Source organism: Chlorocebus sabaeus, chromosome 19 (assembly GCF_047675955.1).
Source record: "Chlorocebus sabaeus isolate Y175 chromosome 19, mChlSab1.0.hap1, whole genome shotgun sequence".
Classification (NCBI taxonomy): Eukaryota; Metazoa; Chordata; class Mammalia; order Primates; family Cercopithecidae; genus Chlorocebus; species Chlorocebus sabaeus.
Window position 1 is genome coordinate 8,897,215 of NC_132922.1, and position 24,449 is coordinate 8,921,663.

The 24,449-nt window shown below is 53.2% G+C and overlaps 2 protein-coding genes across 11 annotated transcripts; one reads left to right on the forward strand and one right to left on the reverse strand.

Annotated features, from left to right (window-relative positions):
* Nucleotides 1-1,619: 1,619 nt before the first annotated feature.
* On the reverse strand, nucleotides 1,620-7,673 carry SMIM45 (small integral membrane protein 45). Of its 4 annotated transcripts, XM_073006669.1 has the most exons (3): nucleotides 7,368-7,673; nucleotides 5,633-5,748; nucleotides 1,620-2,893 (listed from the first exon to the last, which is right to left on the reverse strand). In XM_073006669.1, the coding sequence occupies exons 2-3, from the start codon at nucleotides 5,730-5,732 to the stop codon at nucleotides 2,673-2,675; spliced, it is 321 nt and encodes a 106-aa protein (XP_072862770.1). In that variant the 5' UTR covers nucleotides 5,733-5,748; nucleotides 7,368-7,673; the 3' UTR covers nucleotides 1,620-2,672. The 4 variants fall into 4 exon arrangements, with proteins under 4 accessions (XP_072862770.1, XP_072862771.1, XP_072862772.1 ...); XM_073006670.1 differs by lacking the exon at nucleotides 5,633-5,748; XM_073006671.1 differs by lacking the exons at nucleotides 5,633-5,748; nucleotides 7,368-7,673 and adding an exon at nucleotides 7,118-7,357.
* Nucleotides 7,674-13,320: 5,647 nt separating this feature from the next.
* On the forward strand, nucleotides 13,321-23,362 carry CENPM (centromere protein M). Of its 7 annotated transcripts, none has more exons than XM_007975936.3 (6): nucleotides 13,321-13,464; nucleotides 13,987-14,066; nucleotides 14,482-14,574; nucleotides 16,153-16,232; nucleotides 17,723-17,814; nucleotides 22,902-23,362. In XM_007975936.3, the coding sequence occupies exons 1-6, from the start codon at nucleotides 13,405-13,407 to the stop codon at nucleotides 23,040-23,042; spliced, it is 546 nt and encodes a 181-aa protein (XP_007974127.2). In that variant the 5' UTR covers nucleotides 13,321-13,404; the 3' UTR covers nucleotides 23,043-23,362. The 7 variants fall into 7 exon arrangements, with proteins under 7 accessions (XP_007974127.2, XP_037863288.1, XP_072862774.1 ...); XM_038007360.2 differs by lacking the exon at nucleotides 22,902-23,362 and adding an exon at nucleotides 18,506-18,611 and having other exon boundaries at nucleotides 13,329-13,464; nucleotides 16,068-16,232; XM_073006673.1 differs by lacking the exon at nucleotides 22,902-23,362 and adding an exon at nucleotides 18,482-18,581 and having other exon boundaries at nucleotides 13,329-13,464; nucleotides 16,068-16,232.
* Nucleotides 23,363-24,449: the final 1,087 nt, after the last annotated feature.

The following is a 24,449-nucleotide window of genomic DNA, read 5'->3' on the forward strand; positions in this document are numbered from 1 at the left end:
TCCATGTTGAGGGTGTGATAGTGGTGACTAACAAGAGAAAGGATCCTAAGAGGGTCTGCATGCCTGGCTCTAGTTGTCCTAAGCCCACTACTTTCCTATCCTAAAGGGACAGAACACCCCAGTGTCCTCATGATATCTGGCCTTCTTGGCCAAGCTAGGAGAGTCGGGTTTCTGTCCCTTGCAATGATCACTCCTAACTAGATTGGCTTGGGCCCTTTTCAGTCCCACCTCTGACCATGGCTGGGAAAGAGTTTTCTGGGTTTTTTTGTTTTTTTTTGGTTTTTTTTGAGACAGAGTCTGGCTCTGTCGTCCAGGCGGAGTGCAGTGGCACGATCTCGGCTCACTGCAAGCTCCGCCTCCTGGGTTCACGCCATTCTCCTGCCTCAGCCTCTCAAGTAGCTGGGACTACAGGTGCCCGCCACCATGCCCGGCTAATGTTTTGTATTTTTTTTAGTAGAGACGGGGTTTCACTGTGTTCGCCAGGATGGTCTCGATCTCCTGACGTTGTGATCTGATCGCCTCAGCCTCCCAAAGTGCTGGGATTACAGGCATGAGCCACCACGCCCAGCCGAGTTTTCTGGATGAACAGTGGCTACACTGAGCTTCTAATCCCAGCCTCACACTCCTAACTCTCTGAGAAACTAAGGCAGTTTGGCTGGGTGCAGTGGTTCATACTTATAATCCCAGCACTTTGGGAGGCCAAGGTGGGCGGATCACTTGAGGTCAGGAGTTCGAGACCAGCCTGGCCAACATATTGAAACCCTGTCTCTATTAAAAATACAAAAATTAGCCAAGTGTGGTGACGGCCGCCTGTAATCCCAGCTACTCAGGAGGCTGAGGCAGGAGAATTGCTTGAACCTGGGAGGCAGAGGTTGCAGTGAGCCGAGATCATGCCACTGCACTCCAGCTGAAAAGAGTTGGACTCTTTTTGTTGACAGTGTAAGGCTTTGTTTTGCATCTTGGTTGTGCCTGAATTTGTATCCTAACTAATAATCTACCCCAGGAATTCCAGTTAACATTTTTGGGGTTTTGTTTTGTTTTTTGACACAGAGTTTCACTCTTTTTGCCCAAGCTGGAGTGCAGTGGTAGGATCTTGGCTTACTGCAACCTCCGCCTCCCAGATTCAAGCAATTCTCCCACTTTGGCCTCCGCGGTAGCTGGGATTACAGGCATGTGCCACCATGCCTGGCTAATTTTGTATTTTTAGTAGAAACGGGGTTTCACCATGTTGGCCAGGCTGGTCTTGAACTCCTGACCTCAGGTGATCTGCCCACCTCAGCCCCCCAAAGTGCTGGGATTATAAGCGTGAGTCACCGAGCCCAGCCCAGTTAACATTTTTTATTGTCCTAACAGAAGAGGGGGCAAGCAACTGGCATCTACTGGGTAGAAACCAGGGTTGCTAAACATCCTACAATGGGCAGGACAGCCCCCTACAACCAAGAGTGATCCAGTCCAGAATGTCAGTACTGCAGCTCTTGGGAAGCCCTGGCCTACCTTCCCTGAGATTTAGTGTTCCCATCCCTAAAATGGGGACTATAGAGCTGTCATATTTTTCATGAGGACCCAGTGAGTTGACAGACATGATCCTCCTCTCAGGAAAAGACACATTCCTGCAGAGATTATCATGAAGTCTTTATTATTGAGAATAAATTAAGATGCAAGCCCCAGCGAAGGGGGGCGGGGTGAGGCAGGTTGCCAATCTGTGTCCAAAGTGGGGCAACAGAGTCTCCACACAGGAGGAGGGTTCTAGGGTGGGCTTGCAGTCTGGGGGGGCCTGGCTCAAGGGGGCTGGGCTTGGCCCCAGAAGTGTGGCACAGGACAGGGAGGGAAGGTAGGGGCTCCTGCCTGCTGCCTCAGTCTTGGGGAGGGGGAAGGGCTAGGAAACTCCAGCAGAGGGAGGGGGTTGGGACCCACTATGGACAGTCCTCACACAGCCCACGGAGTTCACCCCGTTTCCACCACCTCCTGCCCTGCCTGGGGCCCCCACGCTCTCTCTCACATGTACACATCTCCTCATCTCCCCAAGCTTTCCCGCTCCGCTCCCCCAAGACTTTCTCTCTCTCTCTCCCCTCCCCAACCCTCTACCACGGTCTTACCCTTCTGCACACCCCCACCACACACCCTCACCAGTTCCAAACCTGAGCCCTGCGGGGTGCGGCTGGGCTGGCCCAAGTTGACATCCCTCCAAACGAGGTTCTTAGGTTCTTTCCTTGGGTTGCCTTTGACGCCTGCCGCCTAAAGCTGCAGGGCCGGTGCCACTGAGTGGAGGCGGGGGAGCTGAGTGGGGAAACAGGATTTCACGAAGAAATGAGGGCTCGGGAGGCTCAGGACAGGCAGCCGTAGCTATGCCTGACTCCAGTGGAGGGGCAGAGTGCTGCGCAGCACAAAGGCACTGGGGCCCAGCGGAGGATACTCCTGAGCTTGGGAGAGTGGGCTCTGGGTGACTCGGCTTGACACGGAGAGCAAGCCCTGGGCCAGCCAGGCACCTAGCTCCCAGACCTCCACTGCCAGCGCACCTGGGGCCTCTGTCGGGAGAGCCCAGGCTACAGAGGGATAGCGTGGAGGGCCAAAAGACCGGCCTCCCTCTGCTTTGGGGGTCTCCGGGCTGGGCGGGCTGGGCGGGCTGGGGGAGGGCGCCCGGTGCCGCCCGCCCATCCCCTTCGCAAGTCAGCTCAGACCTCGGGGCCGCCGAAGGCCAGGTTGTCGCGCACCATTAGCGTCTTGCGGAGGTCGCGGTCCACCAGGGGGCGCTGCATGCGCCACTTGTGCGCCTCCTGCAGGCCCGGCTCGAAGTAGTAGATGCAGGCGCCGAAGCCCACCAGAATGAGGACGGAGATGACCAGGTAGACCGGCACGAACCAGTCCAGGAAGTGCGGCATCGCGGCGGCCTTGGCTGCGGAGACACAAGGTAGTGAAGGCCAGCAGAGGTGCCCCTTGTCCCACCCATCCAGAAGGAGACTTTCAGGCTTCACAGAGCCGGAAGCCCAAGCATCACTTTACAAATGGGAAGACTGAGGTCCATTAGAGCAAGGGCGGAGAAGCGGCTGATCAAGACCACGTGGTGACTCAGCAGCCCAGGCCTCCTGGGCAAGCACAAAGCTGTCGCCACGCCATGGGGACACCCAGCTCCTATTCACCCTTTAAGGAGACTTACGCTGGGCGTGGTGGCTCACGCCTGTAATCCTAGCACATTGGGAGGCCGAGGTGGGCAGATCACCTGAGGTCAGGAGTTCAAGACCAGCCTGGCCAATATGGTGAAACCCCATCTTTACTAAAAATACGAAAATTAGCCGGGCGTGATGGCACGCGCCTGAAATCCCAGCCACTTGAGACAGGAGAATGGCTTGAACCTGGGAGGTGGAGTTGCAGTGAGTCGAGATCGCGCCACTGCACTCCAGCCTGGGCGACAAAGCGACTTAGCCACAGGCAGTTCTGGTTGAGTCTCTTGCCAGGATGTGTGCCCTTGGGCAAGTTGCCTAACCTCGCTGGGCCTCAGCTTCCTCCCCTACAGAAGGGGAAAGGGATAACACCTCTACACTGGTCCTAGTGAGGATTCACTGATCCCTGGATGGGGCCTGTGCAGGGCACTCAGTAAAGGACAGGTTGGGCGATGCCTCCTCTGGTCTCCCTGCGCCCCTGAGCCCTGGGGCCCAGCCCTGACTGTAGCTGCCATGGCTGCCAGTTGCCAGCACCTGCCCCTGAGATGAGTGGATCTCCCAGCCACCTGCATGCCCTAGCCAAGTGTGGCCTGGTGAAAGTGTAGTGAACAAACACCCATTGAAGGAGACCTGGTTGATATCAATGGATTCGACACAAGCCCAGTTTCATAGTTATAAGGACATGGCCCCTAGCACCAAAACATTTGGGCAAGATATCCAGAGCTTTGGTTTCTACATCTATAAAATGAGAATGAGGCTGGACGTGGTGGCTCATGCCTGTAATCCCAGCACTCTGGGAGGCCGAGGAGGGTGGATTGCTTGAGACCAGGAGTTTGAGACCAGCCTGGGCAACATGGCAAAACCCCGTCTTCACTAAAAACTCAAAAAATTAGCTGGGCATGGTGGCACACTCCTGTAATCCCAGCTACCCAGGAGGCTGAGGTGGAATGATCACCTAAGTCTGGGAGATCAAGGCTGCAGTGAGCTGTGATGGCGCCACTGCACTCCAGCCTGGCAGCCTGGAGCAAGATCCAGTCTCAAAAAAAAAAAAAAAAAAAAAAAGGAAAAAGAAAAGAAAAAGGGAATGGTAACAAGTACCCAGGTGATAGGGCTTTTGTGTCTGCTGAATGAGTTAATTTATGTAAAATATTCAGAACTAGTGCCTGGCACATAACAAGTGCCACACAGTAAGTTTGTTCTTATTCTCTGAGCCTCAGTTTCCTTATCTGTACAATGCAGATAGAAATAGCACCCATGTCCTAAGGGTACTTCAAATTTTTAACAAGACAATGCCTAAAGAGCATTTTGTGGCCGGGCGTGATGGCTCATGCCTGTAATCCAGCACTTTGGGAGGCCAAGGCAGGCAGGTCACTTGAGGTCAGGAGTTCAAGACCAGCCTGACCAACATGGTGAAACCCCGTCTCTACAAAACGTACAAAATTAGCCTGGTGTGGTGGCCCATGCTTGTAATCCCAACTACTTGGCAGGCTGAGGCATGAGAATTGCTTGAACCCAGGAGGCAGAGGTTACAGTGAGCCACAATTGTGTCATTGCACTCCAGCCTGGGCAACAAGAGTGAAACTGTCTCAAAAAAAAGAAATAATTAAAATAAAAAAGCATTTTGCCCCATTCTGCCTGGCACAGAATCAGCACTCGGTCAATATCAGCTATTGTTATTTCCACTGAACCAGAAGCAGAGAAGGCAGGAAAGTGAAAGGCAGCAGGTGTAAGGTGAGTTGCAAACCTTATATACATCCAGACTCTTTTTTTATTGTTTTTTTTGTTTTTTTTTTTTTTGTTTTTTTTTTTTTTGAGACAGAGTCTCGTTCTGTTGCCTAGGCTGGAGTGCAATGGCATGATCTTGGCTCCCTGCAAACTCCGCCTTCAAGCGATCTCCTGCCTCAGCCTCCCTTGTGAGTAGCTGGGATTACAGGCACCTGCCACCACGCCCAGGTAGTTCTTGTGTTTTTTTAGTAGAGATGGGGTTTTGCCATGTTGGCCAGGCTGATCTCAAACTCCTGACCTCAAGTGATCTGCCCACCTCGGACTCCCAAAGTGCTGGGATTACAGGCATGAGCCACTGTGTTCAGCCCACCCAGACTCTTTAGAATGGCCCAAAGGTGCCCATCTGCTCCCTGCCAACCTCCCCCTCTTCACATCGCCCACTATGTGCAGTCACATGGAGCTGCCTGTCTGTCACCTACATGCACCTACACATTATGCAGTCCTCATCTTTGCATATGCTTTCATTTTCTCTAGAATGTTCTTTGCATTCTTGTTCACTTGGCAAATTCCTCTTCATACTTCAAAAGCCAGATCACAGTCTGGCTGTGGTGGGTCACGCCTGTAATTCCAGCATTTTGGGAGGCTGAGGCAGGTGGATAAGGCCAGGAGTTGAAGACCAGCCTAGCCAACATGGAGAAACCTCATCTCTTCTAAAAGTACAAAAATTAGCCAGGGGTGGTGGCAGGCACCTGTGATCCCAGCTACTTGAGAGGCTGAGGCAGGAGAATCGCTTGAGCCTGAGAGGCAGAGGTTGCAGTGAGCTGAGATGGTGCCATTGTACTCCAGCATGGGCAACAGAGCGAGACTGTTAAAAAAAAAAACAAAAAACAAAACTTTAGGAGGCCGGGGCAGGCGGATCACAAGATCAGGAGATCAAGACCATCCTGGCTAACACGGTGAAACCCCATCTCTACTAAAAATACAAAAAATTAGCCAGGCGTGGTGGTGGGGGCCTGTAGTCCCAGCTACTTGGGAGGCTGAGGCAGGAGAATGGTGTGAACACAGGAGGCAGAGCTTGCAAGGAGCTGAGATTGTGCCACTGCACTCCAGCCTGGGCAACAGAGGGAGACTCCGTCTCAAAACAAAGAACAAAAAACAAAAAAACACACAGATCACAGATCATCTCCTCCAGGGATAGGATGATGCAGGGTCTATTGAACCCACCCCTAACCTTCCCTAGTTATAAGAAAGGGGTGACGTGAGGAGCCCACCTCTGCCTGCCCGGCAGGTAGAGCACTGTTTGAGTTTTTCCACAAACCTCACAACAGGCCTATGGGGCAAGCGTCACTATCCACATGCATTTTACAGATGAAGAAACTGAGGCCCAGACAGGCTCACTAACTTGCCCTGGCTTACCCAACTGGAAAGTGGCAGAGCTAGATGCCAAACCCCAGTGATGCCCTGAGGCTTGCGTCCTCCAGGGGAGGGAAAGGCACCTGAGCAGGATGAAATGAGCAGATGCTCACCTTGCTTCTGGGGAGGGAAGCAGGGGGATGGATGGAGAGAACTCCAGGTAGGTCAGAGGGAAGCCCTCACTCCTCTGACCTCCGTCTCCAAACTCCAGTTCCTCTAGTCTCTCTACTCCCAGGTGGGCCTGTGAGGGGAGCTGTGGCCCCAGGGGAGGGAAAGATGCTGCTTCCTGGTCCTGCATCCATCTGGAGCCCCTCTCCTACCCCCGAAGGTCCTCACTGGCTATTCTGAGGCACCGACATTGTCTTAAAGCGCCCTATTTGTGGAGGAACAAAATGAAGAGTGCAATGATTGTCCAAAGTAACTAGCGCAGCCAGGGCAGGGGAGCGTGTAGGACCCAGCACCTCTTACCCAGCTGCCTTTCTGGGGAGCCGGAGAGAGTGCAGGATTGCCTGGTGCTGCCAGGGTTGGCGAAGGTAGGGAAGGAGCACCCCAGGCAGGGAGGTTGCTCCCTGTGTGACTTGACTGTGTCCAAGTTGACTCACGCCCCCTGCCCAGGCCCAGCCAGGCCCCCAGTTTCCTTCCAGCTTAAACATGCGAATGGGGGGCTGGGGCGGAACAGAAGCCATTTCAGCCGCGATGCTGGGGGGTGTGGAATAGAGATCAAGGTCCCCCAGCCTTTCCAGCCCTGTGCACAAAATCCCAGGCATTCTGAGGCTGACTGAGGACCCCGTGGTCTCTTCCTGATTTCTCAGGGAACTGACCTAGGTGGAGAAGCAACACACACACTGGCCTCCTGTGTGACCTTGGCCCCTTCTTCACCCTCTCTGGGCCTCAGGGTCCCCTGTGCAAAGTGACAGGGTGGAGATGGGGTTACCAGATGATCTATATGGAATTTTCCAGCCTCATTTCAGCCGAAGTCCTGCCTGAGACAGTGTTTGTTTGCAGAGCCCCTCTCCCTACCTCCCAAGCCATTGGCACCACTCGGTGCCCTCCGTGTGCCCAAAGACCCACCTCACGCCCTGCAGATGCCAGTTCCGGGGTCTCTGCGCTGAGCACACCGCCTCAGCCTGAGCAGCTCAGCGTCGGCCCGTGGACTCATTCGCAGCTGCTGTCCCCAGAGACACTGCTATCTGCAGCTGCCCTGGGTGCTGGAGGCAGAGATAGGGCAAGGCCAATGCCACCCACGGGAGACGGAGCTTCTCACATCCGGGGGCTCTGAGTGGGCCAGGAGGGAGCAGTCCTGGACTGGCTCAGCACCCTGGTACCTCTCCCAGCCCATCAGAGACCCTTCACCCTAGCCCCCACTCTCAGGATGGCAGGAGGTGGGACCTGTCTCAACCAATCAGCAGCCTGACAGAGCAAGGGCTTTATCTTCCGTTGCCCTGGCAACCAGCCTTCTCTTCTGGATCCCTGGTACTGTGCACGTGGTACAGCAGATGACAGGGCGGCAGGATTGGGGGAGTGCGGGGAGGGTGAGTCACCCAGCAGGCTGTAGCACCCCAAGCCTGGTGGGCCTAGAGAGCAGACGACCACGGCTGATAACTCTAAGGGTTTGATGGTTTGCCATTTGGGAAGCAGGGAGAGACTGGGGTAACTGGCAAGTGCGTGGGGACACAGAATCAGTGACCAGTAGAGCCCAAGGGGGTCATATGTTATAGAAGGAAGAACCAAGACTGAGTCTGAGAGTTCAGACACATTGGCTCAATGTAACATTTCCTATGCACCAGATACTGTTTTCAACGCTTTGATTATATTAACTCATTTCTCATTCATGGTCATGAAGCAAGAAAGTAGCAATGCCAGGGTCGGAGCCCTAGCCTGGCTTTCAGGACCCTCGCAAATGGCTGCCCCTCCCCATTCTGCCTCATCTACCCCACAGCACCCCTGGCTGGTGTACAGCCAGCACAGGCATTGAGCGCTCCCATCTGCTAGCTGGCCCCAGACGTCACTTCCTGCAGTCCTCCCAGCTGGATTGGTGTTGAGACCCCATTTTGTGATGCGGCAGAGAGGTGAAGCTGTTGGCCTTCTCCTTCTCCCAGAGCCCTCAGCTTCTTAGTGACTGAGCTGGAGTTCAAAGCCAGGGGCTGACGTTGGGGGTGGGGTCCACCTTCCCAAGTGTGGATCCTCCCCCTCCCCCTATGCCATAGATAAGGTATCTGCCACATGTTCAGGGCTATTGTCTCAGGAGGAGACAGCAGCCCCCTAGGGCCCATGGGGCGTGGCTGGGAAGACGCTTCCAGGAACCACTTCCCTAGGGAATCCGTTCCCAGAAACCTGGGGATGGGCAAGGGGAAAGGCTCTGGGTGAGGTTGCTTCAGGACCTAGGTCCCCCACCACAGACACCTCTGGGGCCATCTAGGGGCTCTTCAGGTATGACGGGTCCTTTCCAGCATATGTGGGACGAGGGGGGTGACTGTGAGTTCACAGAGGGTTTGTTTTGTTTTGTTTTGAGACAGAGTCTCGCTCTGTTAGCCAGGCTGGAGTGCAATGGCGCAAGCTCGGCTCACTGCAACCTCTACCTCCCGGGTTCAGGCAATTCCCCTGCCTCAGCCTCCTGAGGAGCTGGGACTACAGGCGCACACCACCACACCTGGCTAATATTTTGTATTTTAGTAGAGGCAGGGTTTACTATATTGGCCAGGATCTACTGATTTCAGGATCCGCCCACCTCAGCTTCCCAAAGTGCTGGGATTACAGGCGTGAGCCACCGCGCCTGGCCTTTTGCTTTGTTTTTTAAGACAAGGTCTTGCTCTTTCACTCGGGCTGGAGCACAGTGTTGTGATCGTGGCTCACTGCCACTTCTGCCTCCTGGGCTCAGGTGATCCTCCCACCTCAGCCTCCTGAGTAGCTGGGACCACAAATGCATGCCACTATGCCCAGCTGATTTTTGTGTTTTTGTAGAGACAAGATTTTGCCACGTTGCCCAAGCCAGTCTTGAACTTCTGGCCTCAAGCCCTCCTCCTGCCTCAGCCTCTCAAAGTACTGGGATTACAGGCATGAGCCACCACCTGGCCAAAGTGCTTTTGAACATTTTGGGGTGGGAGAGCAGAGGAGTTGGGGGAAGAATCACAAAGGGGCAGGAGTAAACTTTTTGGGATGAAGGATATGTTCAGTGTCTTAATGGTGATGGTGGCTTCTTAAGTATATACATATGTCAAACTTATTGAATTGTACCCTTGAAATACGTGTAGTTGATTATATGTGTACCTTATGCCTCAATAAATCTGTAAAGTATATGATCCATGGCCTGTGGGCATTGTTATAGCCACTGATTCCTTATTCATACAAAAGCTTATGGGAAGCTCAATACATAACACAGACAAAGCTGAGGTTGCTTCGGTTCAGTGGTAGGGTGGGGGTGGGGGTTCTGGACCCGACCCACTCAGAATGCCCCCTGTCCCTCACAGGACCCCAAGTCATCTCCCCAGGGCTCCACAGAAGCTGATTTGAAAAACACTGGCCCAGAGGACTCTGATGACCCTGCCAGCTTGGGTGTTCAGGATGTAAGAACCTCCAGGCCTCGATCTGGCCTCCTCCCCATCCCTACCCTTCATCACATATGGATCCTACACACAACTACTTTCTGTCCCCAGGGACTCGGGGCAGATTCCCCTGGGTTCCTGCTGCTCCTGGCTGCTCCCCAGTGGCCTCTCCCACTACAGTGCCTTGTTTCTTGTTACCAGTGGTAACTCCCTGAAGCAGTTTGGCTCCTCTGGGACCAGGGTCCCCAGGGCAGGCACTCAGCACACACTGACTGAATGGGTCTCAGCCCGGCCCCTCCTGAAAAGTCCCCACCAGAGTCCAAAGTCTTTTCCCAGCCCATCACTCTCTAAGGGCCTCAGTCTCCAGGAGCTCAATCACCTCTGTGGCCTCACCTCCTCCCCTGTTCTTCTTACTCCACCTGCCACAGCCACCAGCCTCCTTGCTACACCTTGGAAGTGCTTCCCACTCAGGGGCTTTCCACTTACACTGCCTTCTGCCTGAGGCCTCTTCTTCATCATACTTAATGGGCCTCTCTCTCACTGAATTCAGACATCTGCTCAAATGTCACCTTAGGCAGGCCTCCCTGCTCTAAAATAGCCTCCTCCCATCCATCTCTTCTCCCAGTCAGCTTTAATTCATCTTCCTTTTTTTTTTTTTTTTTTTTTTTTGAGATGGAGTCTCGCACTGTCGCCCATGCTGGAGTGCAGTGGTGCGATCTCAGCTCACTGCAACCTCTGCCTCCCAGGTTCAAGCAATTCTCCTGCCTCAGCCTCCCAAGTAGCTGGGATTACAGGCGCCTGCCACCACCACCACACCCAGCTAATTTGTTTGTTTTTTGTTTTTGTGATGGAGTTTCGCTCTTGTTGCCTAGGCCAGAGTACATTGGCATAATCTCAGCTCACTGCAACCTCCACCTCCCAGGTTCAAGCAATTCTGCTGCCTCAGCCTCCCAAGTAGCTGGGATTGCAGGCATGCGCCACCACACCTGGCTAATTTTGTATTTTCAGTGGAGACGGGGTTTCACCATGTTGGTCAGGCTGGTCTCGAACTCCTGACCTCAGGTGATCCACCTGCCTTGGCCTCCCAAAGTGCTGAATGCTGGGATTACAGGCGTGAGCCACTGTGCCCCGCATTTTTTTTTTTTTTTTGAGACAGGGTCTCACTCTGTCACCCAGGCTGAAGTGCAGTGGTGTGGTCTGGGCTCACTGCAACCTCCGCCTCCTGGGTTCAAGCGATTCTCCTGCCTCAGCCTCCCAAGTAGCTGGGATTACAGGTATGTGCCACCATGCCCAGCTAATTTTTGTATTTTTAGTAGAGATGGGGTTTCACCATGTTGGCCAGGCTGGTCTTGAACTCCTGACCTCGTGATCTGCCCACCTTGGCCTCCCAAAGTGTTGGGATTACAGGCATGAGCCACCGCACCCAGTTAATTTTTGTAATTTTAGTAGACACAGGGTTTCACCATGTTGGCCACGATGGTCTCAGTCTCCTGACCTTGTGATCTGCCTCCTTCAGCCTCCCAAAGTGCTGGAATTACAGGTGTGAGCCACCGCGCCCGGCCTATTACTATTATTTTTGAGATGGAGTTTTGCTCTTGTTGCCCAGGCTGGAGTGCAATGGTGCAATCTCAGCTCACTGCAACCTCTGCCTCCCGAGTTCAAGCGATTCTCCTGCCACAGCCTCCTGAGTAGCTGAGATTACAGGCATGCACCACCACGTCTGGCTAATTTTGTACTTTTAGTAGTACAGACGGGGTTTCTCCATGCTGGTCAGGCTGGTCTCGAACTCCTGATGTCAGGTGATCCGCCTGCCTCAGCCTCCCAAAATGCTAGGATTACAGACGTGAACCACCGTGCCCAGCCTGCTCAGCTAATTTTAATTTTTTTTTTGTAGAGATGAAGTCTCACTGTATTGCCTAGGCTGGCCTCAAACTCCCAGACTCAAGTGATTCACCCACCTCAGTCTCCCAAAGTGCTGGGTTACAGGCGTGAGCCACGGCGTTCAGCTTGCTTTGTTTTCTTGTCATAGTGCCTACTACTACTTGACTTTCAGGAAGTCCTCTCCACATCCCATGCCATGAGGAATCAAAGCCCTATCTGTGCTGAGGGCAGGGGTTCTATGGGGCCATTTACTTCCTGATCTTTCTGAGCAAGACATAGTTAGTTTAATCTGCAGTTTGAAGGATTTAGGCTAGACAGTGTCTCTGCTCTCCCAGATATTACAACAATGAGCTCACTGTCATCATTGTCTATCCCATCCTCATCACACTAAGTTAATCAATAATGTCTGATTCAACTGTCTTCCCAGGGCCGGGCATTGGGTCTGGGCATAGGAAATGATGAATAAATGACTGCTGAGAATGAATGGATGAATGTAATCCATCCATTCACTCAACAAATATTTATTAACTATGACATACCAGGCCCTTTTAGAGTGCTGGACATACAAAGTGACAAAGTCTCTAACCGCTTGTTTCTTACATTTTACATGGAGAAACAATTAACAAGTTACTGTATAACTGTTGGGAGAACCAGTTCGCAATGGGCCCTGGGCGTCCCTGCATGTTCTTGCTGGGTATGCCAGGAAAGCAAGCCCCTGACAGCTCTGTACCCAGGCTGCGTTTGCAGCAAGGAACCTTGAAAGATGAGTTAAAGTCTCCCACCCGACAAAGAACAGCATGCTCACCACTCACTATAAAAGCAGTAAATTGGCAGGGCCTGCTGATGTGCATCGGTAGTCCCAGCTATTCAGGAGGCTGAAGCAGGAGGACTGCTTGAGGCCAGTAGTTTAAGAGCCACCTGGGCAACAGGCCAGATCCGCTTAGTGGCACTTGCCTGTAGTTCCAGCTACTCAGGAGGCTAAGCCAGGAAGATTACTTGAGCCCAGGAGTTTGAAGCTCTAGTGAGCTATGATCATGTCACTATACTCCAGCCTGGGCAACAGAGTGATACTCCAAATCCAAAAAAAAAAAAAAAAAGGCCAGGCACGGTGGGTCACGTCTGTAATCTCAGCACTTCAGGAGGCCGAGGCGGGAGGATCACTTGAGGCCAGGAGTTTGAGACTAGCCTGGGCAAGCTGGGGAAATCCCATCTTTACTAAAAATACAAAAATAAATCAGGCGTGGTGACGCACGCCTGTAATCCCAGCTCCTCTGGAGGCTGAGGCAGGAGAATCGCTTAAACCCAGGAGGCAGAGGTTGCAGTGAACCGAGATCGCGCACGTTGCACTCCTGTCTGGGCCACGGAGCGAGACTCCGTCTCAAAAAAAAAAAAAAAAAGTACTGTGTATGAGCATGAATGAACGAAAGTGCACAAAGAAATCACTAAAAATCTGCTTACTGTGGAGCATGGAACAAAAGGCCTGTCCACCACGTGTTCCGCGCGTGGTGCTGGAATGCCCCTCAGAAAAGGAGATAAAGGTTCGGTTCCTTTAAGAGGCCCAGTCCCGTCCCGCGAAGCCCCGCCTATAAGGAGGCACGTGCCCCCAGGCCGCGCTCTAGGGGCGGGACTCAGGGCAGTTTGAAAGATCGGCGCGCACAGCAGGAGCGGCGGTCGGCCTTGAGGCTATGATGTCGGTGTTGAGGCCGCTGGACAAGCTGCCCAGCCTGAACACAGCCACCATCTTGGTAGGTGCCGGCGGCCCCGCTTCCCCCGCCGGCCTTTACCTCCTGGGCGGCGCTTCAGCCACTAGGTCAACTGAGCTCCCTAAGGCGCCGAGCCAGCGAGCGCTACCGTAGCGGGACGGGATAAAGGCGGAGAGCCACGCTCTGAACCAATCGGAGTAGCCGCTCTCTAAGGTTGAGAGACGCACCCACCAATAGGTGCTCGGCGGGCCCTTCCCATCTTCTGATTAGCGGGTTCCCGCGCCTGGATTTGGTTTTTCCGCGTCTGGGGGTCTGGCTTCCTGAAGAGGCCCGCGGTCGAAACGAGGATCGGGTAGTAGAGAGTGCGGTGCCCACAGGCCTGCAGCGGGTCCAAACCTCAGGACCCCAGCCCGTGCCGCCTCGCGGGGTCCACTTCTCGGGAAATGTCCTCGGAGCCGCCTGCTGGCGGCGGCCCGATCTCCCCGGGAGTGGGTCGAAGGGCCAGGCCCTCCCCAGGGGTTGCTGTGCCTCGGGCTCGACGGTCCGCTCTCTCTCCCTGCGCAGCTGGTAGGCACGGAGGATGCTCTTCTGCAGCAGCTGGCGGACTCGATGCTCAAGGAGGACTGCGCCTCCGAGCTGAAGGTGTAAGTAGCCGCGGCTGTGGCCTGGGCCCACGTGTCTCTCACTCCAGAGGGATTCAGTCCTAGCTGCTAAACCCCGAAGCCCAGCGCCCCCTCCTCTGAGGCTGGTCCTTCTTCCAGCATGCAGCGTAGCCGGCTAGGCCCATGCCGTCTTATATCCCAACCTCCCCTTGTCGAGGTGGTGACTAAACAGAGGCCCTTTCTGGCAGAGGGAATCAGACAGGAGTAATCTGAATAGGACCGGCCGTGTCCTGCCTCTCTGTGCTGGCCCAAGGAGTTGTGGCCGCAAGAGCCTCGGGTGGCTAGGATGAGGTGGGGAACCCTTGACGGCCTTTTTCCCCATGAAGGGCAGCATTTAAACGGTCGCTGTGAAGGCGGTACACGGTTATCTTGAGTCCTGCAATTTCCTGTTTTTCAGCCACTTGGCAAAGTCCCTCCCTTTGCCCTCCAGTGTAAATCGGCCACGAATTGACCTGATCGTGTTTGTGGTTAATCTTCACAGCAAATACAGGTGAGAGCCAGAGGAAGGGGCAGTCAGGGCTTAGGCAGGCCTGGCTCAGACCTGTGCTGGGAGAGTGACCTAACTTGTGATGGAAGTGGTGAGGATGGGAGAGGCTGTCTGAGGTCAGTCCTATAGGGTGAGGAAAGAGGAGGCAGTGGCCAGTGCACAGTGTTTAAAAGACAACGGCCAGGCACAGTGACTCACACCTGTAATCTCAGCACTTTGGGAGGCCGAGGTGGGCAGATTGCCTGAGATCAGCCAGGGCAACACGGTGAAACCCCGTTTCTACTAAAATGCAAAACATTAGCCGGGTGTGGTGGCTTGTGCCTGTAGTCTCAGTTACTCGGGAGGCTGAGGCAGAATTGCTTGAACCCAGGAGGTGGAGGTTGCAGTGAGCCGAGATCGGGCCACTGCACTCCAGCCTGGGCAACAGAGCGAGACTCTGTCTCAAAAAAAAAAAAAACAAACAAACCGGGCGCGGTGGCTCAAGCCTGTAATCCCAGCACTTTGGGAGGCCGAGACGGGCAGATCACAAGGTCAGGAGATCAAGACCATCCTGGCTAACACAGTGAAACCCCGTCTCTACTAAAAAATATAAAAAACTAGCCGGGCGAGGTGGCGGGCGCCTGTAGTCCCAGCTACTCGGGAGGCTGAGGCAAGAGAATGGCGTAAAGCTGGGAGGCAGAACTTGCAGTGAGCTGAGATCCGACCCCTGCACTCCAGCCTGGGTGACAGAGCAAGACTCCGTCTCAAAAAAAAAAAAAAAAAAAAAAAAATTAAAGTTCACCTATAATAAAGAACGAAAGCATAACCTTTGCAGCAACCTGGATGCAGCTGGAGGCCATTATGCTAAGTGAGTTAACACAGGAGCAGAAAATCAAATACTACATGTTCTCACTTGTAAGTGGGGGCTAAACATGGGGTCCTCATGGACACAAAGATGGCAACAATAGACACTGGGGACTACTACAGCAGGGAAGGAGGGAGGGGGCAACGATTGAAAAACTATTAGGTCCTATGCTCAGTACCTGGGTGATGGGATCATTTGTACCCCAAGCCTCAGCATCACATGGTATACCCATGTAATAAACCTGTACATGTACCCCCTGAATCTAAAATAAAAGTTGAAATTATTTTTAAAAAACATTAAAGGACATAATGGGGCGTGGTGGCCCATGCCACTTTGAGAGGCCGAGACCGGTGGATCACTTGAGGTCAGGAGTTTGAGACTAGCCTGGCCAACATGGCAAACCCTGTCTCTACTAAAAATACAAAAATTAGCCGAGCATGGTGGCTTGCACCTGTAATCCCAGCTACTCAGGAGACTGAGGCAGGAGAATCACTTGAACCCAGGAGGCGGAGCTTGCAGTGAGCCAAGATCGCACTACTGCATTCCAGCCTGGGTGACAGAGTGAAACTCCATCTCAAAAAAAAAAAAAAAAAAAAAAGGACAAAGTATTTCTCCAGAGAATGTCACCCTCTTGTCATTCTCTGGCCTCTAGGATCAGAGAAGCAAGGGCTTCTGCTTTCTCTGTTGGAAAGTTTTGTTCTCTGGTGTGTTTTCTCATCCTGGCCTGGCCACCGCAGCCTCCAGAACACCGAGGAGTCCCTGCGCCATGTGGATGCCAGCTTCTTCTTGGGGAAGGTGTGTTTCCTCGCCACAGGTGGTAAGTACGTCCTTTGCCTGTTACTGCCCACCCCCAGCCAAGGGAAAGGTGGGGCGGGGGTAGACTTCTTGCTGAGGCACCCTGGGTGATGGAAAGAACATGTATTTTACACACACTGGGGCCTATCGGAGGATGGAGGGCAGGAGAAAGGAGATCAGGAAAAATAACGAATGGGTACTAGGCTTAATACCTGGGTGACAATCTGTACAACAAACCCGATGACACAAGTTTACCTACATAACAGATCTGCACATGTACCCCGGAACTTAAAAGTTAAATTTAAAAACCGAAAGAACATATATACACATACTTTGGAATCTGACCTGTTGTCAGCCTAAGAGTGAATCTGAGCAGATAACTCTGCTGTTGCTTGGAGTTGCCTAGTGGCTGCCTGTGGCTTTCAGTAAAATCCAAACTCTAAAGACACAAAGCACTTTGCAGTTTGGCGTCTGCCTTCTGGGCTGGTCTCATCTCTGGTTACTCTCCTTCTCTGGGTCTGCTGCTGTTCCTGAGACTTTGTAATATTAACAGTGAAAATAATAATGGCTAACCTCTTTTGAGCTCTCACTGTGAGGCAAACACTATAATTGCTTTGTTTTCATATTAATGTTTGATGTAGGTATTATTACCTCCATTTTAGAGTCATGAGGTTAAGTTGCCCAAGGCCCCTAGATAAAAAGTGGTAGAGCCAAGGTTCACACCTAGGTAAGTCCTGTTGCAGGGCCCGTCCTTTTTTTTGTTGAGTTGGAGTCTTGCTCAGCCGCCCAGGCTGGAGTGCTGTGGCATGATCTCGGCTCAGTGCAACCACTCTCTCCGGGGTTCAAGTGATTCTCCCATCTCAGCCTCCCGAGTAGCTGGGATTACAGGCACCCGCCATCATGCCCAGCTAATTTTTGTATTTTAGTAGAGATGGCGTTTCTCCGTGTTGGCCAGGCTAGTCTTGAACTCCTGACCTCAGGTATCCGCCCGCCTCGGCCTCCCAAAGTGGTGGGATTACAGGCTTGAGCCACCGCACCCGGCCGGCCCGTCTCTTTTTGTTTACTCTAGGCTTCTCTCAAATACGTTTCCTCTTCTTTATCTTGCTAACCCCTACAAATACCTCAAAACTCAGCCCCGGTGTCTCTGCGGCATGCAGGAGGTGTCTGACCTGTCTGCCCTTCCAGCTGAACTGTTAGCTCCTTGAGCAGAGCGCCTGGCACGGCACAGATAATTCTCAAGAAGCATTGATGAGCAAATGCAGGCCAAGCAATTTCTAGATGTCAACTCACTGATTCTAGAGTGACTCAGTGGGGTAGCAGCTGTTATTATCGTCATTGTCTAATTTGATATTCTTGACTACCTAGAAAAGAAAGTAGAATAGGACTGTCACCCTCAGGAATAGAAAGAAACTGAGCCAAAGAGTGGGGAAGTGAGGGACTCTGCCCAGCACTTCCTGAATTCCAGCCAGGAAGGTAGAGATTGCAGCTATAGCACTCATGACTTCTTTCCAGCTGGGCGGGAGAGCCACTGCAGCATTCACCGGCACACCGTGGTGAAGCTGGCCCACACCTACCAAAGCCCCCTGCTCTACTGTGACCTGGAGGTGAGCATGCTGATCACAGAGACCAACACTACACTCGGGTGCGGGAAAGGGTGGTCAGCACACAGTGGGCACATCGGGAATGCTTATCGAAGGACTCAGTATCCGAGCGAGGCAGCTTCTGAAGTGGAGGGAGACACAGGATCCTGGTTTGAGTCCTGGCGTTTCTGTTTACTGGCTGTGACCTGGGCAGGTCACCCTGAGCCTTGGAGTACACAGGTGTGAAGCGGGGGTGATGTGCTTTCATCTGGCGTGCATCTTATATGCCAGGCTCTAGCACGTGCTGCCCTGCTTTTCCTTTTGCTGAGTTTCTGCATGCTTAGTTATAATTAAGTCTTACGTGTATGTATCTGTGAGTCTCCTCTCCTGCTGGGGTGTAAATGATTGAGGCCAGGCGTATGTCCATCTCATTACCTAGTGCATCCTTGTGTCCCCTGGGAGTCAGAATGCCGGATTTGGCCTTAACTCTCTGTATTTCAGACCTTGTCTAGTCCCATCCCAAGCCAGGGTACCCAGCAGGCGGTAGGGATGTTTGTTAGGTGGGCGGGTAGATGGTTGGATGGATATGTAGGGTGTTCTGCCCCAACTGGATTCTATTGGTGTTTCCCACAAGGTGTAACTAATCATGAGGGGTAGGAAAGTAGCCTTTTTGTTGTTGTTGTTGTTTTAGATAAGATATTGCTCTGTTGCCCAGGCTGGAGTGCAGTGGTGTGATCATGGCTCACTGCAGACTCGAGCTCCTGGGCTCAAGTGAACCTCCCATCTCAGCCTACTGAGTAACTAGGACTACAAGCGTGCACCACTGCACCTAGCTAAGTATTTATTTATTTATTTATTTATTTACTTTTTAATGTAGAGATGAGGTCTTGCTGTGTTCCCCACACTGGTCTTGAACTCCTAGCCTCAAGTGATCCTCCCACTTTAGCCTCCCAAAGTGCTGGGATTACAGGCATGAGCCACTGCGCCTGGCCTTTACCCCCTTTTTATGCAGGATAAATCCTGATGACTTTTTGCTACAGAGGCCTCAGCAGGAGTTGATGTGCTCCCCCCGAGGGGTCTACTGAGGGGCCCCAGGGCCCACACTGCCACACCCACGCGCCAGGCCTGCTCCATTCCTTTGGAAACCTATTCGTTGGTTTTGAGATACATTTTGAAGAGTTGTGTTTCTGCTCTGTTCTGGGTCTTGTGCCTGTTACCAAAAGCAAAGTGATGAAATGCAGGGAGAACCGAGTGAGCACACGATCTGTCACCACCAATCCGTCGCCACCGTCTAGACCAGGGTCCCTTATCCTAGGTTTGGCACTCCTCTGGTCTAAGGGCAGAATTCAGAGGATAGCAGTCTGTGGCTGTCGCCAGTAGAAATGGGGATGTTTTCATATCACATTAGGATTGGGCAGGTCTCATCATGTGGCAGCAGCTGTTAGGCCTGCCCCTCGGTCGATGCATCGATCACGGTACACACTTGACTCATGCATTTGTTTTCTTATTTGATGACTACTTTTCGAGCGCCTGACCAGACCAGCACTCTGATCTCATAGATGGGATCCTGAGGCCTGGGCACACCTGAAGTGCCTTCCCCTGCCAGGCTTTCCTCCCAGAGAGACGAGGTGACTTGCTCAGGGTCACACAGCTCATGAGTGAGGGGTAGAGCCAGCTGTTCTCCTTTCCTAGCCTGCTGACCATGTGACCTTGATTAGGTCACTTTGCCTGCCACAGAGCATTAGTTTTCTCATCTCTAAAGGGGAATCACAACCTTTGCTCCATAGTTCAGGTGCTGGTGGGGGACAATGTTGCCTGCTCACCTTGTGACAAGTGGTGCATTTCTGTCTGTGGCCATGAGGTGGCGGGCCAGACCAGGTCCTGGGTTCTTTCATGGCCTGGGCAGGAAGCAGGAGGCCCCAGTCCGGTTCTAGCTGCAGCAGGAGCTGCAGAAATGCCTGCTCAGAACATAGGCCTGCATCCGTCAGATGGAGCACCCAGGGTTTGAACAGGCCTCCCTCTTCATGCTGGTGTTGTCCTCTTCAGAACACTCTTCTGAATAATTGAGTTTGAGCCCCACCATATATCTTGAGGCCTTTGCATGGCAGGAATTACCAGCCCCATTTCATTGATGAGGAAATACAGGAAGGTGTATGATTGGCCCAGTGAGATAATTGCCTAGGTCTGCTGGTAGGGCTCTGTGCTGGGCCCTGGGAACACAAATGACTCAGATATTGGCCCTCCTCTCTCAGAATCTCATGAAATAAGCAGACATGTAACACACGCAATAGCAGAAGGATTTGCTGAGCTTTGGGAGCCTGGCGGTAGAATTAGGTCATTTCTTCCTGGATGTCATGGGCAAAGTCATGACTGTGGTCAGACCTGTGCATTTGGGTCATGTCTCTGGAGTGACGTGGATTGGAGGAAGCCTGGCCAGAGGCAGGAGGCTGGGTCAAGGCTGCTGCAAGAGGCAGGTTGTGGACCCTGAGCCTCAGCAGCCTGGAGATAGATTTTGGGAACAAAGTCCACCAAACTTAGAGTGAGAGGATTTATTAACACTTCCTGAGTTTCTGTGGTGCCAAGCACTGTTCTAGGCTCCAGGGACATAGCACGGAACAAAGCAGTCAAAAACCTCAGCTTCCTGCTGGGCGCTATAGCTCACACCTCTATTCCCAGGGAGGCCGACGTGGGAGGATCACCTGAGGTCAGGAGTTTGAGACCAGCCTGGCCAACATGGTGAAACCCAGTCTTTACTAAAAATATAAAAATTAGCTGGGCATGGTGGCACACTCCTGTAATCCCAGCTACTCAGGGGACTGAGACACAAGAATCGCTTGAACCTGGGAGGCAGAGGTTGCAGTGAGCCAAGATGGTGCCACTGCACTCCAGCCTGGGTAACAAAGCGAGACTCTGTCTCAAAACAAAACAAAAAAAGCCCCAGCTTTGTTCTAGTCAAGGAAACAAACAGGGTAAATGAGGTGCTGGAAAGTAGAGGCGTGGCGTATCAGGTGGTGGTAAACAGGCGAGAGTTAGGCAGGGTGACCAGGGAACGCCCCTACAAACAGGACTTTTAAATAAATAAAGACCTGAAGGAAGTAGGCGGGCAGGCCATGGAGATACCTCGTGGCAGGAAGAACAGCAAGTGCATGGGTCGAGTGTGGGACTTGCCTGGTGTGCTCAAGGTCTGGCAGGGAGGCCTGGGTGGCTGCAGCACAACAGCAAACGACGGGTTGGGGTGTAGAAATCAGGAATGGTGGGGCTGGATCAGTGGAGCCTAGTGGGGAGCTGCTGGAGGGCTCAGGGCCAGGGAGGGATGTGGCCTGACTTGGGTTTTAAATGGACCCCTTTGGCTGCTGGGAGGAGAGTGGGCTGAAGGGAAACTAGGGCAGAAATAGAGACAGGTCTGGAGGCTTTTTTTTTTTTTTTTTTTTTTTTTTTTTTTTTTTGAGGCAGACTTTCACTCTGCCACCCAGGCTGGAGTACAATGGCGCGATCTCGGCTCACTGCAACCTCCACTTCTGGGATTCAAGTGATTCTTCTGTCTCAGCCTCTCAAGTAGCTGGGATTACAGGCGCCCACCACCATGCCCGGCTAATTTTTGTATTTTTAGTAGAGACGGGGTTTCACCATATTGGCCAGGCTGGTCTCAAACTCCTGACCTCCTGATCCGCCTGCCTCAGCCTCCCAAAGTGCTGGGATTACAGGCGTGAGCCATCGCGCCCGGCGTGGAGGCTCTTTCTAGGGGAGTTAAGCATGGACTCAGTGCTGGCCAGGAAAAAGGATGGTGGGATAGTCTATGACACTGGCTGCTTCCAGGATGGAGCCAGCCAACTGTTCTGTGGCCAGAATGTGAGGCATGAGAGAAAGAAGAGTCCTCCCTCACTCTGAAGATTTTGCCAGCTGACTGGAAGGATGGAGTTGTCTTTGGCTGAGATAAGGAAGCCTGCAGGAGGAGCAGGTTTTGGGGGCTTCAGGGGCTCTACTTTTGGCATGCAAAGATTAAGGGGTCTATTAGCCACCTGGGTGGAGAAATCAAGTCAACAGCTGCATACATGTGTGACATTCAGAGGGAAGACCTGGAGGTGTAATTTGGGTGTTATTAGCAACTGGGTGGTTTTAAAGCCACAGAACTGGACGAGGTCACCGGGGGACTGAGTGTGGGAGAAGAGATCCAAGGACCGAGCTCTGGAGCCCCAGCATGTAGATGCTGGGCAAAGGCGAGGGAGCCGCCTGTGTGGGAGCGGAACCCTGGGTGAGTGCGGGGGCCTGGGAGCCAGGCAGAAAAAGCGTTTCAAGGAGGGAGTAAACAGCTGTGGTGGACTCTGTCAATAGCGCCAGTGCGGTGAGGACTGAGAAGCTGCCGCTGGGTCTCATACCAAGGAGGTCATGGTAGCAAGCGGTGGGAATAAGAGCAGGGAAGTTGAGGATGCCCTGGTCTCTACTTCGGGTGGGTGGTGACACCCCAACCTGCCCTCAGCTAGAGAGGAAACAGAAGGTGAGATGCTTCTGAGGCCACATGTCGGCCAGGGGAAGACACTGGCCAGCATCGTGATCTTCCAGCAGACATGTCTAGAGCATCTGTGCCCGGGCCTGGAGCAGTCTTGTCCCTCTCTGGCCCCACAGCTCCCCCGGGCCCATTCCTTTTTGATGGCACCTTATCTGTGGTGAGGGCCACCCGTTCTCCCTCCCTCCGTCCCATCCCTGTGAGTATCTTCTGCTCCCTGGTCTTGAGCCTCTGGGGCCCAAGCTGCCCGGGCATTGGTTGGAGGCAGCCCTGGTTCAGAGCGCAGCTCTGGAGTCACTAGCTGGGTGATCCTAGACAGTTTGTTTGGCCTAGCCAGCCTTGCTAAGCCTTCATTTCCTCTTGAACAGGAGGTCAGGCTCTGGATGTCTCCGGAGGTTGTCTGAAGGTTTGGGCAAGCTGAGGCAGTTGGAAGTTACTCTGAGGTGTAGCATGAATGAGGGCATGGCTGTGATGGGCAGTGATGACCTGAGCTACCCCCGAGTCCCCCCCCCAGCCCTGCTCTGGCAGCCCCTGCAGCTGCTCTGAGTAAGGGAGCAGGGCCAGCCACTGCATTCTGTCTCACTGCTGTTCTCTGCTCTCCCCGCAGGTGGAAGGCTTTCGGGCCACCATGGCGCAGCGCCTGGTGCGCGTGCTGCAGATCTGTGCTGGCCACGTGCCCGGTGTCTCAGCTCTGAACCTGCTGTCCCTGCTGAGAAGCTCTGAGGGCCCCTCCCTGGAGGACCTGTGAGGGTGACTGGCCCCTGGGCTGCCTCTCCCCATGGCTTCGTGCTGACTCCATAAACATTCTCTGCTGAGGATGTCCAGTCAGGGCTTGACAGGCCCAGGCTCAGCCTCCAGTGGTTGGGAAGGTTCCCTGCAGGACCTGTGCTCCAGCAGGGAGAGCTGGGCAGAAGCAGCGCAGGGGCCCAGCTGGTGGGACTCCAGCCCCCTCCCACTCCCACACTCACTCTTGCAGAGCCTTGTGTCTTTAAGCAGCTGGCGTGTTGCATCTCCATTTAAGGTTTCCTTCGAACAAAAGGTCTGTGACTAAAAAAAGTTTAAAAATCACTGGTCTCATTCACCACTTTATCGGTAAGGAAACTGACTCAGAACAATTAAAGAGTAGGGCAGGGTGGGCCAAGTGCAGAGGCTCACGCCTGTAATACCAACACTTTGGGAGGCCAAGGTGGGTGGATCAATTGAGGTCAGGGATTTGAGACCAGCCTGGCCAACATGGTGAAACCCCATCTCTACAAAAATACAAAAATTAGCTGGACATGGTGGTGGGTGCCTGTAGTCCCAGCTACTTAGGAGGCTGAGGCAGGAGAATCACTTGAACCTGGGAGGCAGAGGTTGCAGTGAGCTGAGATTGCGCCACTGCACTCCAGCCTGGACAACAGAGTGAGACTCCACCTCAAAAAAAAAAAAAAAAAAAGTGAGACCAGCCTGGCCAACATAGTGAAACCCTGTCTCTACTAAAAATACAAAAATCAGCCGGGCATGGTGACACGGACCTGTAGTCCCAGATACTCGGGAGGCTGAAGCAGAATCACTTGAACCTGGAAGGCGGAGGTTGTGTTGAGCCGAGATCACGCCACTGCCTGGGCAGCAGAGCGAGACTCTGTCTCAAAAAAAAAAAAAAAAAGTCTGGGCGCGGTGGTTCAAGCCTGTAATCCTAGCACTTTGGGAGGTAGAGGCGGGCAGATCACAAGGTCAGGAGATTGAGACCATCCTGGCTAACACGGTGAAACCCTGTCTCTACTAAAAGTACAAAAAAATTAGCCGGGCGTGGTGGTGGGCGCCTGTAGTCCCAGCTTCTTGGGAGGCTGAGACAGGAGGATGGTGTGAACCTGGGAGGCAGAGCTTGCAGTGAGCCAAGATCGTGCCACTGCACTCCAGCCTGGGCAACAGAGCGAGACTCCGTCTCAAAAAAAAAAAAAAAAGAGTGGGGCGGGGTAAGGGGAGCTTGAACTCAGGAAGCCAATCAGACTCCGCATCCTGGCCCTGCTGTCATAGAACGTGGTTGTTGCCTCTTGGAGCTGTTTCCTCAGATGTGAATGGAGATGTTCTGCTCACCTTGTCACATTGTGAGGATTGAATGAGATGATGGGGGACATGCCTGGGACCGTGTGACCCCCCCCCAATGCCTGTGTGT